Source organism: Podarcis erhardii (assembly GCF_964252035.2).
Source record: "Podarcis erhardii genome assembly, chromosome: 12".
Taxonomy (NCBI): Eukaryota; Metazoa; Chordata; class Lepidosauria; order Squamata; family Lacertidae; genus Podarcis; species Podarcis erhardii.
In genome coordinates this window covers 33,922,453-33,935,730 of record NC_138513.1, presented here as the reverse complement: position 1 = coordinate 33,935,730, position 13,278 = coordinate 33,922,453, and the positions used below count along the sequence as shown (strand labels likewise).

At 40.7% G+C, this 13,278-nt stretch overlaps 1 protein-coding gene across 13 annotated transcripts in view; it reads left to right on the top strand.

The window, feature by feature from the left end:
* Window positions 1–13,278, top strand: part of ZNF385D (zinc finger protein 385D) — a 583,216-nt gene that overhangs the window by 425,219 nt on the left and 144,719 nt on the right. The window contains exon 1 of one of the 13 annotated variants that reach the window (XM_081882146.1): window positions 4,216–4,243. The exons of the other annotated variants lie outside the window; for them this stretch is intronic. Within the exon in view, the coding sequence (XP_081738272.1) occupies window positions 4,231–4,243 (13 nt within the window). The 5' untranslated portion in view covers window positions 4,216–4,230. Of the gene's footprint in view, window positions 1–4,215; window positions 4,244–13,278 lie in introns of those variants that run through there. 13 annotated transcript variants of the gene reach the window in all.

Here is a 13,278-nt window from a genome sequence, read left to right as displayed (position 1 = left end):
CTGGGTTATTTGTGGGGCATAGGAATTTGTTCATCCCCCCCCCCAATATAGTCCGGCCCCTAACAAGGTATGAGGGACAGTGGACCTGTCCGCCTGCTGAAAAAGTTTGCTGACCCATGTTGTAGGTCATCCCATTGCACAACACAAGTAACTGGCATCACATAAATGCCTGGGTAAATAGATACATTTTAAGTTGGCACTGAAAAGAAGTCACATCAACCACACCTCAGAGGGAGGTCAGTCTATAAGTGAGGCCCCACCACAAAGAGGGCCCTTTTCCAGTGTCATTGCACCCATCCTGGTAACAAGGTGTTGAGAATGGCTTTCCTTAAAAATCTCAACACCAGGGCAGACTCCTATTGCTCTTTTCGTCATTTGAGTCATCATCCTGTGCGCTTTTGCAAAGTTGGTTAATATTGCTTGCACACTACCTTAAATAGCTTGAAGCGCCTTCTCCCATTTATTCTCTGCTTTGCTAAGATCTGTAGATTCAGCAAGGTTCCCTTTCTGAGATTAATTTTCTTTGGCATGTGGAGCAGAGCACCACAAAAAAAATCTAAATTAAAAAATCTTTCCATATCCTGTGTATCAAACTATCTGTGATTATTTTTCAGGAGTAGTGCTTTTCAGCTGAAATGGTATAAGCACTGCCAGTTGGAAAAAAAAAATGAAAAAATGTGATGGAAAGGCAGTGGAACTTTCCCCCTGCAATCTAAACTTCAGCATATCCAAGAGCAGGCCTTTGGACCTCCATAGCTTGAGAGACACTTAAAAGGCTTTCCATTTTGTCAAGCTTCGGGGCACTTTGATATCAATACCTATATATCAATTTAGTGCGTTGAATACACCACAGTACAGTATGGCAAAGCTGTTGGTGGGGAGACCCGCATACAAAGCCAGAGTAACATGCATGGTTGAATATAAAAGGCATTTTTTCAATTTAAAACAAAGCAAAAAAATGTTAAAGGCACATTTGATTGCACATCTAGCTCTCTTCCAAGTGCACATGCAGCTTTGCACTATCATAGTCTTGGTTTTTAATGTTTACCATGTTTTATAGTTTTAATCATGATTTTAACTTGATTCAATTATGTTGTTATTACTATACACCTCAAGCATTTCTGAACTGGAAAGCCAAGTTGTAAAAGGTTTCAGAAAGATGGATTTCACATGAATTCAGTATGGAAATTTTGCAGGTTTCATGGCACTTCCTAGTAAATAAAGCCCCAAACCATTTAATTCTACGAAGGTTAGTATTCTGCACAAGATTGCATGCAGATATCCAATCCAATCCACATAGTATATGTAGTAAAACTGGTATTGAGAATGCTGGAGGGGGGCTTGGCTACAGAATATAGAATCTTATTGGTTAAGGTGAAAGCTGTTGTAAAAGGAAATGATAATACTGTAATGTATTTTGAAGGGGCAGAGATAAAGGAAAGGGGAAGTACCTATACTTTTTCACTTTAGCCTGCTGTGTTACATACCTCATAGGTACTCAAATGCACACACACACACACACACATTCTTATATCAGTCATTTTTGCACTTAGCTACTCATGAATATGTGTAGCAATATTATATTAACATCTGTTCATGAAACGCTTTTGTATGAATTTTCTCTGAATACATAACTTCTTACTGCTTTACAGGAGAAGAAAGAGTTTAGTTATATGGCCAGAACTGAATAGAGACAGAGCTTGTCATTTGATGCTTGCAGCAGGGCAAAACTGAAGGAACAGAAACCTGTCATTTTTGTAAATGTCTTGTTTTTGTTTATTTGCCCTGCCTTTGCTTCCAGAGCACCTTACATAAAATCAGTAAGAAACAGCACAGTCCCTGCCTGGAGCGTCAAGATTCTAAAAGACACAACACAAAAGGAAAAGGGCTGAGGAGAGAAGAAGAAAACAAGCAAGCTCAGGCACCAGTTCTTAAAAGTATTAAAGTTTTCAAAATGATCAGCTTGAATGAAAAGGGTTCAGGGAGAGGAAAACCTAGAGTGGCCCTGTTTCCCATCTCTTCCTCTTCTACAGTCAGATGGAATGGGTGCTACTTGGTGGCACTTGATGGTGAGATGGAGCCAATACGCTTGTGTACATTTTCCCTCACTTAATCATGTATTTCTCATTAGGGAAGTGCAAAACTTTTTCCTTTATTTCCATATAGATTTCTGCTGTTACATTCCATGATTTCACATATCCACAGAAACTCATATTTTACAATGGCACCTCCTAGTCTCATGAAAAGGGTTGTGTTTCTCTTCCATCTTCTGTCTCGTTTCCCCAACAGTTTGTATATCCAGCTGCCCATTCTAGAAATTTAATTGTGCAAGAACTTGGCTGTGCTCTTGAGTCCACGCTGGTCCAGGATTCCCATGTGACAGCTGATGACAGCATTAGCTGTGCTGTTTTCCAAATAGACATGATACTGAAGTGGTAATTCATGATATACATTCTGTACTGTGCTCTGCATGAGTGTGCCTTTGAAGAATACTTGGAAACCGAGACTGGTCTGAAATGTGGCTGCCAGGTGTTAACTTGGGTTGTGCCCACTCACTGGAGAGGAAAATCCAGAGAATTCCCCTAGCTGTGGTGGACAAAATTGATCTGCACTCTTATAAGACCGCTTGTCAATTTCATCTGTAGGAGGAGGGGCTGTGTCTCTCTCTAGTTTCTCCCATTCACCACCAGGATTCAGGATCAATTAATTAATCCACACCATTTATAAGATCGAAGAATTGTGTGCAAAGGCTGCAAACAGAAGCAATGAAACTGATAAGTTATGCAAACATGCAACACACACACACACACACACACACACACACACACGACAGACACAGATACCTCCACAGTCACTTAATACTTTCTACTTTAAAGCTGAAACAGAAAATGGCAAAGAAACTTCTAAAGAATCATTACTGTAGTAGTTCAGAAATTTTTTTCTTCCATCATTGCTATCTTAATACACAGATACTGTCCAAAATACTGCACATCCAACCATACACACGCCCCCAGCACAGTATGTACAAGAGTTTGCACTTCCAGTTTTTCCCCTGATGGAAATTAAATCAGATAGATTTAGACACAAAGAGGAGTATGTTATACTTGTTCACACCAGGGGAACATCTGTACCTGAAGGTGGAAAGTGGACTTTGGAGCTTCCATCATTCCTGTTGCAATGCTTTCAAGATTTACATTGGATTTCTTGTATTTTGGCAAATATGCATGTAAAAAACTAAATTGCATTATTGAAATAAGTACCAAATAATTATATTTCAGGATTCAAAGTTTTATTTAATTGTTATGCTGTTTTAATGGGCTTCTTCACCCATTCATTTTAATTATGGATACTCATATTAATGTTTTGATGCAGTTGTTTATTGTGTATTTTAATTATGTGTGACCATATTTTACAATTGATTTTATACTGTATTTGGAAACTGCTCACAAGCCATTTTGGCAAGTAAGCGGTATATAAATTAAATCTGATAATGATGCATTATCTAGTTGACTATGTATTTTTTGTAAGACCATTTAGTTCTATGAAATGGTGATAGGGGTTTAACCAGTTGCAAACCACTTCGACCCAAGGAATCACAGCCTCGATATTACAATATAGATGAGTATATAGGTTTGACAGCGTAACCTCACCGCATGGCTTCAATTCAGGGATCATACACACTTTCCTCTTCATTTTCTAGGCATCGTCTGTGCTTTAAAGCTCTGTGTCTGAGCGCCTTTCCTGTTTTTGCTCCTGAGTTTTCCCCGTTAAAACCTGCTCTTTAAAGCTGAATTGGAGCAAATGGCAATCCACTGAACACTCGGATAGTGTTTGCTGCAATTCAGCTTTAAAGAGCAGTTAGAGCAAATGCAGCACAGCTGAATATTCCATCCTCTGTGTTCTATAATTGCTACCTCAGTTACAACACCCTTTAATTTACATCACAGCAGCTGAAGAAGGTGGAAGCCGAAACACTTTCCTATAAGAATTCAATATTTCTGTTTTGTTCCCTACTCTCTCCACCCCCTGCACCTCCCACACTTTTGTAAAGATATATGAAACGCAGATGATTGTGTTGACAGAAAAAAAAATTCAACATGCAACTGAAGTACATATTAAAAAACTTCATAAATGACTAACTATTTACAACGCATTGAAAATAGCATAAATTTCAAGCTAGCAAGGCAACGGTTTAACTGTCATATTGTCACTTTCTCCAGAGACTAGCAGATGGAATATTCAGGTAACCCTGGAGACAACCTGTAGCCTATACAAATATGTATACAAGCTCAGTGACACAGCTCATATACTGTTGTAACTCCAACAGATTGGGCCAGTTACATGTATGTGAATGTGAGTTCTTAAAGATGCATGTATAATGTCTGCACTTAAATGTTTTCTGAGGAAATCGTGATGTGTGAAGCTGGTGCCAGCGGTAAGTCAAAAGTATGCTCCTTCCCTATCCCTTTCCTCCTTCAGTATCAGCTATTGAATTTAGTGGGGAGCATCACTTACCAATAGCTGAGCTATATTTATTCCTAAAAATACACTTTCTCTTCTCTTATGACTCTCAACTCATATATCCAGATGTTGCTCTGCTGTCAGCTAATTCTTTGCCTATCTTCCACGCTTTGTGCCAACTGCATTAGGGACAGCAGCCCTGTTTATGAAAGGGTTTTATTCTAAATCATTAACAATTGGTGGTGTTTCAAGTAACTCATTCCTTGGTCCAGAAGGGACAGTATTTTGTCATTTTGCTTCGTGAGCTTGTAGCATTGTGAATCATCATTATCTTCTTGTTATTTAGTAGCAGTTGGGGTAACGTAGGAGAAAGCTGTATCTGATCTGCACATTTTCTCAATAAAAATTGTGTAATTTTAGTTAACCTCTCAATTTCATATCATTTCATTATGGAGTGTAGTGTTGTTGTTTAGTCGTTTAGTCGTGTCCGACTCTTCGTGACCCCATGGACCATAGCACGCCAGCCACTCCTGTCTTCCACTGCCTCCCGCAGTTTGGTCAAACTCCTGCTGGTAGCTTCGATAACTCTATCCAACCATCTCGTCCTCTGTTGTCCCCTTCTCCTTGTGCCCTCCATCTTTCCCAACATCAGGGTCTTTTCCAGGGAGTCTTCTCTTCTCATGAGGTGGCCAAAGTATTGGAGCCTCAGCTTCAGGATCTGTCCTTCCAGTGAGCACTCAGGGCTAATTTCCTTAAGAATGGATAGGTTTGTTGTTCTTGCAGTCCATGGGACTCTCAAGAGTCTCCTCCAGCACCATAATTCAAAAGCATCAATTCTTCGGCGATCAGCCTTCTTTATGGTCCAGCTTTCACTTCCATACTTCACTACTGGGAAAACCATAGCTTTTACTATACGGAACTTTGTTGGCAAGGTGATGTCTCTACTTTTTAAGATGCTGTCTAGTGTACATTTTGTTTTAAAAAAAAGAAATCGTTTGCATATCAGTGTTGGTCAATTTACTATTTGTTTTGCTTTTTTTTTTTACCCCACTGATATGTTCCATATTTGTATTCTGCACAAGAAAAAGGATCAGTTTTTTTTATTAATGTGGTGCATTTTAATATAGGCACTCTTAACAGATTTTAGTAGGGAAAGTTTGGCATCCTCTGCTTACTGAGATTAGATCATCCGTTTTGCTACAGGACAATCCTACAGTGAAATTGTGTGGGAATTATTTTGATGCAAAACATGATAAAGCTCAGCTTTCCTTTCCAGTAAGATTCACTTTGTGATAGTTCTGACTACTGCCTATACCCAGTCTTATTGATCACCCTATCTGGAGTTCAGAAGGAATAATTAGGTCAGTATTTTAAGAATACAATGGTACCTCGCTTTATGAACTTGATCCATTCCGGAAGTCCGTTCTTAAACTGAAACCGTTCTTAAACCGAGGCGCACTTTCCCTAATGAGGCCTCCTGCCGCCGGTGCCCTTCCACTGTTCGGATTCAGTTCTTAGACCGAGGTAAAGTTTTCAAACCGGGACACTACTTCCGGTTTTGCAGGGTTTGTAAACTGAATAGTTCGTAGACAGGGCTGTTCTTAAACCGAGGTACCACTGTATAAGCAAAACCTTGCTGGAGCAGACTGAAAGTCCATATAGTTCTGCATCCTGTTGGCCAAACAAAGACTTTTGGTGGGGGGAACCCCAAAGAAGGACTTGGCATGAACATGCCTTTCTGCTCTTTGCATCAAGCAACTGGTACTTGGAACTTGGAGGTTCCATTTTTGTCACCATAGCTTGTAGCTGCTGAATGTTGTGAAAATAATGGCAATAAAAAAGAAAATAATACTATACATAGACCATGGGATTCACTACCAGGAGACTTTATGATGTCCACCAGTTTTGATGGCTTTAAAAGGGCATTGGACAAATTCATGGAGTTTAAGGCTTTCAGTGGCTACAAATCATGATGGCTATAGATACTATATCCAAGATCAAAAAGCAGCATGACTCTGAGTACCACTTGCTAGGGGACAACTGTGGGAGAAGACTGCTGCATCAGGTTGTCCACTGTGCGAAACAGAATGCTGGATTAGATTGGCTGTTCTCATTCAACTCTTCCCATGACTGACCTAATAAACATGATTCCGCCCCCCCTTCCCTAATCTTCTGTCAAAGCCATCTAAGCCTGTAGCACATCTAGTGGCAGCAAATCCATGTGAATTATGCATTGTGTGAAAAAGTACTTCCCTTTTTATCTATCCTTTAAGCCTTCACTGGGTCCTTACTAGTAGTCTTTTTTTCCTTTTAAAAGAATAGCCTCCCAAACCATATGTCATAAGGGAAGTGCTTCAATCTCTTGATCATTGTTGTCCCTTTTGTGCCTTTTCCAGCTTTAGGATTGATCTGAGATAGGATACGTTTATCCTATTTTTTAGTATTTGATGTTGTATTGTGTTTTTACTATTTTTGTTGGGAGCCCCCCAGTGGCTGGGGCAACCCAGTCAGATGGGTGGCATATAAATAAATAAAATTGTTGTTGTTAATATTATTATTAGTAGTAGTAGTACACACTATGCAAAATACAGCCCTAACCACTGGTTATATAAATGTCATATTATCCTTCTGTTGCCTTTTTCACTGCTGCTTGCAGACTGAGTTAACATTTGGATTGCACTACCCACTTTGTTGTCAAGATGTCATTCCTAGTTAGCTATGCCAATTCTAGCTGCACATGTGAAGTTGGGGGTTTCTGCCTCTTTCGTAAATTGTGTTTCACTTACATGCATTGAACCTGAACAACCATATGTAAACATATGAAACAGCCCCATTGGTCCATAATAGCCCAGGCTGGTCTGCACTGATTGGCCGTGGTTATCCAGGGTCTTGGGCAGAAGTCTTTCTTGTCATCTGCTACCTCCCTGATTCCTCTAAGTGGAGATGTCAAAAATGGAACCTGGGAGCTTATGCACACAAAGCATGAGATTTGCCACTGAACTGTGTTTCTACATTGAACTGGCTGTTCACCATTTTTAAGAGGTCATTGTGGAGTTTTTCACAGCCTGTTGGGGAGAGGTATCAACCAAACACATAGCTTGGTTTACTTATACACATCATCTACTGTTATTGCTTATATAGGCACCTCACAGTAATGCTCTTGTGGTCTGCTTGTGTGAGTTGATCTGCACACTTAATATGTTGATGGTCCTGCACTGTGAGATGGGTGATATAGTAAACTCTATAGTATAGATATAGTAAACTCTATAGTTGCACGCTATTGATAAGTTTTATTTACAGCAATTTATATTGGCTGACCAATAATAATGCTCACTGGGTTGCTCACAAAATGAAAATAATAAAGTACATCACTTTATAATAATACTAAAATACAATAGCCATAAAACATGAAACTGCAGTATAAGTATGCTGGCAAATTGGTTTTTTAGCATAACTAAAAATACAGAATAGAACTGTGTTGGCTGCATGTTTGCTTCAACACCCAGTTGAAGGTGTTGCATCACCAATTCAAGGTGTTGCCCAAGCCTTTTGGTCTCTAGGGGAGGTCCTCCCTGTAGTCCCAGCCTTCTCTGTTGTGTTGCGTTATCCTATGGAACTCCTCGTCTTCTGTCATGGAGACATGGAGGTGGCCTAGAAGATACCCATTACCTTTCAGAATGTGGAGCAAAACACTTGTGGAATAGCAGTCTACTCTTAGCTCCTGTCCTGAGAGAGAGAAAGGACCAGCAGCTCATGCTTACCATGCTAGAGTACTAGATGGGAAAGTTAAAGCCTGTAGGAAGTTCCATTTGACATGGCTGAGCTTGGGCCTTGTAACTATTGGCTTATGTTCAGTCTGAGAGAGAACCAAAGCCAGAGAGTAAATTTCAGATCCTTGATTTGGCAGAACCTCAATAACACAATTGTTGAACAAAGAAAAAAGCTATTTCGAAACCCACATCAATTGTTGACTAGTTTATGCCTGACAGCATAGATGTTTATAACACTTGTAAATGTAAGTGATAGCTAACTACAAAACTTATAAAAACCTTATAAATGTCTAATCCCATTGTGAAATCTATCCAGCCTCTGGCCCCATTCAGGTTTTTCCTTTGTAAGTACTAGTAAAAAACAAACAAACCCCAAAATATCTTATCCCGCCATCTCAGTTAGATAAGTACTCTATTGTGTCTTTGTAAATGATACCTTTAAACACTACTTTAATCCATATTTTAGTCAGCTCAGGGTGGTTCAAGTTACAGCGTGTATTTAATAAAGTAATGTGCTGAATTCTAAAGAAATCAAAACAAAAACAATGAATATTTGATTGTTTTGAACTAGCTGAATAAACATAGGGCCCAGTCCTACCATTTTTAGGTCCCTTTGACTGAGGTCACGGTTGGCTTTCCTGTTGAAATAAAGGGACTGAAAATGCTTCACTTGGCTTGATTTGGCCCTTAGTATTTTGCTATATGCTTTGGAGTTGCTGGCATCCTACATACTCTCCAACATTTCTCAGGTGAAAATAGGGACATCCTATTCTACATCAGGAAGCTTCTCCCATGTTTGATCTTGCTGCACACATAGACGTCATATGCACATCTACATTGGATCCCTCTGCTGAACCTGACTCACAGGATTGTTTTAAAGAAAAAATATGCAAAGGAAGGGATCGTATACAACACCTTCCACAGATAAATGGAATAATGAAATTATTTTTAAGCTATAAGCTCCCTTGAATCCCTGTCAGGGGGAAAAGATGGGATATGGTGATGATGATGATAGAAACTGTGAGAATGATCAGGAACATACCAGAGAGTAAATCCTATTGAACTCAGTGGGACTTCTAAGTACAAATGTTTAGGATTGCAGTGTAAGGCTGCCCAGTCTGTACCCAGTTACCTGGGAGTAAGCTCCATTGAATACAGTGGGACTTACTTCTGAGTAGATAGTGTAAGGTTCCATTCACAATAACACAGCACTCATTTCAAGACATGATAGCAACATAAGAGAGGAAGAAATAATTTTATTTTTTAATCCCGTTGTGGTTCTCTTGAAAGAGCAAGTTATGTTCAGAAGAGAGTGGAGGAGAAACTTTGAAAATCTGCTGATGATATAAGAGTCCTTTGATTAACAATTCTTGCACGTGTGTGCTTATTATACCATAAACATGACCTTTATAAAAATATTAGGAAAAACCAACTGTGGAACTTGCCAGGTCAAAGCTTTTTAAATGTCAACAAATACAATGCCTTTACATTAATGTGGCATTACAGTATCTAGCAATAGATTTGCTAGCAAACTCTCCCCTGGGGTTTTAATGTTTATATTTAAGGTGTATTTAATGGTGGTGGGGATCTGTCTTGATCACTGATGGCATACATACATTATTTAATTGTATACCACCTTTCCACAATTCAAACCATGCTCAAGGCAGCTTACAACATTAAAAAAACCCCCTGTAACTACAACATAGCAAGTCATAACCAAGAAGTAAAACATTAAAAATACAAAACCAAAGAGCCATTTCCACATAACTCTAAAATAAAGATACAAAAAACTCCACAAACAGCACCCCAGCCTTATATATTTACTTCCCCATCCAGAATTATGGGAAGTGTAGTTTGTTAAGAGTACTAGGAATTGCAGATTGGGAGGTGGAGTAATCTACAGTTCCCAGGATTACTGAGTGCATGTGCTTTAAAAGTGCCTTAAATGTGTGATGTGTTTGAAACCACTTTGTGTTGGATGTCTACAATATTTAGTTAAATACAACAAAATGCCATAATAGAAGAAAATAGGCGAGGCATTGTCTCTCCTCTCTCTCTCTCTCTCTCTCTCTCTCTCTCTCTCTCTCTCTCTCTCTCTCCCACACACACACACACACACACAGACATTGCACTCTGATGTGAGGGTAGATGTTGTTCTTTTTACTTTTTCTTAAGTTAGCTATAAACAGCATTATAGATGCTACATACATAAAAATACTAGATAATCATCTCAACACTAATGATCATCTTTTTAAAAAAACAACAACAACCCTGTGGATACATTCCAGAAGACTTTCCTTGAAATAACTTACAGCAATATTTCTTAACTCAAGACCAACAGTTGCACAAATAATGAAACAGCTTGCTTCACATATGCAAAACAATTGTAAACAACTTAAGCTTGCCTTCTCATGCTCAATGGTAAACCCATAATTAGTACCTGGTGAAAACCTGTCATGAACTGGCAGAACAACAGGGAGGAGGAATAGGAACCTGGCAAGGGGGTGTAGCCGTGAGTGGCACACACTGGGGCAAGCTGGGGTTGGGGAAGGAGAGGTTGGTGTAGGAAGTACTCACGGGGTGACGGAGGATGACGAGGGGATGGGGGTCAGTGTGCAGGAACCAGAGCAGCAGGACCCATCACCAAGAGCCAGAGGGGGCCCTGTCTCCATGAACATGGCAGGATTTGACATGTAGGGAGCAGTGGGAGGGGCTCCTTAAGAGGCTGGCTGAAGCAGGCAAGGGCCCACAGCCCAGCTCCCTAGCTGGTCGGGTGGGGCTCACTAGCTCTGAGAGGAGGTGTGTGATTCCTCAGCTGAAGTAGGCTCAGAACAGCTAAGGGTCACATGCCTCCAAGCCCAGATGCTGCAATCAGCATGCAAAGTGCAAAAGGGCAGCAAAGCTGAGGTGCTGTGTCTGCTCAACTGCCCATGTTGATGGACCTCAGCTTGTATACTCCAGGATCTCTGTGGGACTGTTGCTTTGGTTTGGGCTTTGGACAAGTTGTTTGACCCTGGACTGGGGATTTGACATACTGACATGCTGCCATGTAGGCCAGTGATTCTGTACAAAACCCTTCTCTAATGCAATGTTGTATTATAGCTGTCCTGTCTGATACTCTGTTCTCTTAATCTAAGAAACCATGTTAGTGTAACCATCAAGGGTATACTTCCAACATCTATTAAGCCAATCTGTGGAAGAAAGTAACTTACTGGGTCTTGATTTCCTTGCCTATAGGTGTCACAAAGTACAAGACCTTTACATTAACGTAGCATTACAGTGACTAGCAATAGATTTCTTGGGTTTTAATGTTTATATTTAAGGTGTATTTAACAGGTGTAGGGAATTTGTATTATCAGCTGCATACACACCAATTCCTGGTAACTAGCTTTTAAGTTTGCTACGAGTTGTAAACTGTAGTTTCCCAAGATTCTTGAGCGAGTCAGATGTGCTTGTAGTGTTTGGTGGGTTTGTGTATAGCCATAATTTTTAATGACTCATTTGCAACCTCTTTGTTATGAATCATAGAATTGTAGGTTGGGAAGGGACACCGAGGGCCATCTAGTCCAGCCACCAGTGGAATCGCTGCTCTACAAATGTTTTTACTTCGTACTAATGAAATGCCAAAATAATATTATTACAGGGTGGTGTATCATCCACAACTTCCAAAGCCCTTCTAGCTTGGGGCAGGAGCTAAGGTGCTGAATGTATTTTGTTTTCCCCTTGTGTGCATCCAATTCTCTTTGTAACTGTTTCCCACAGATTTGAATGGTGTGATAATTATTTATGCCAATTCCATACCCCCCAACATGTTGAGTCCCAAAACTAGGATGCGCCCCTGACCATTAGGTTCAGTCGTGACTGACTCTGGGGTTGCGGCGCTCATCTCGCTTTATTGGCCGAGGGAGCCGGCGTACAGTCATGTGGCCAGCATGACTAAGCCGCTTCTGGTGAACCAGAGCAGCACACGGAAACGCCGTTTACCTTCCCGCCAGAGCGGTACCTATTTATCTACTTGCACTTTGATGTGCTTTCGAACTGCTAGGTTGGCAGAAGCTGGGACTGAACAATGGGAGCTCACCCCATTGCGGGGATTCGAACTGCCGACCTTCCGATCGGCAAGTCCTAGGCTCTGTGGTTTAACCCACAATGCCACCTGCATCCCCCCCATCTAAGATAACAGAGCCCAAAAGACAGACATTTCGCAGTGCCGTGCTTTCATGCATGTTTCTGAGTGTTGCACAAGATTGTGGCCCTGAAAAAGCCACTTTTTTTGGAGGGGGGCCCCAGAAATCTTGGTGTGAAATCACATGCGATCACTGTGACCAAAATGGCTACTGTGCTATTGCAGGGGGAAAAACCAGGATGTCCTGTTTTTTCCAAGACACTTGAGGGTGTATGCAATTCTAGGCTGGCATAGATGGGGATGTCTCGCCAGTGAATTATGGGGCCTTATAAGATTAAAAGGCTGCCTTCAACTTGCCCATCCCAATGTGTGCTGTAACACCAGCTATTGTCAGCAGGAATACTCATGGTAGATCTTTGCCTACAGAGCTTTCTGTACACATAACAAGGGCCTCTGCAGCATATGAGGCCTGCCCACCAACAGAGTTCATCTTTTCAGGCAGCAAAGATGCCTGCAATCTCTGCTCTTTCTTTATCAGTGGAGCTGTGGGGTCAGGCTCACTCTGCCCACCTGTTTTGTCATATATACTAGCACCATGTCAAAGAACAATCTAGCATTTGTATTATTTAAGTTGCCTGTGGGAGTAGGAGAGAAAATAAGAGTTAATTGTCAATCCCTGTGTTAGATCTCAGATGACTGTAAGAGTTCGACTCATTGCTTTCACATCAGGGTTCATCGCTGATCTGTCACTGCTTCACTGTTTTACACACAATGACTCTCAGTCAGATGTCTGAACTGTTTTCATTGGCAAAACTCAAGAGGGGGAAAGTGTGAGAGTTAAAATCTGAAAGTTCTGTTTGTTAAGGGTGGGTGTGTGACACATAGAAATTGCCCCTTGAAATCAACAAGTATGCATGCAGG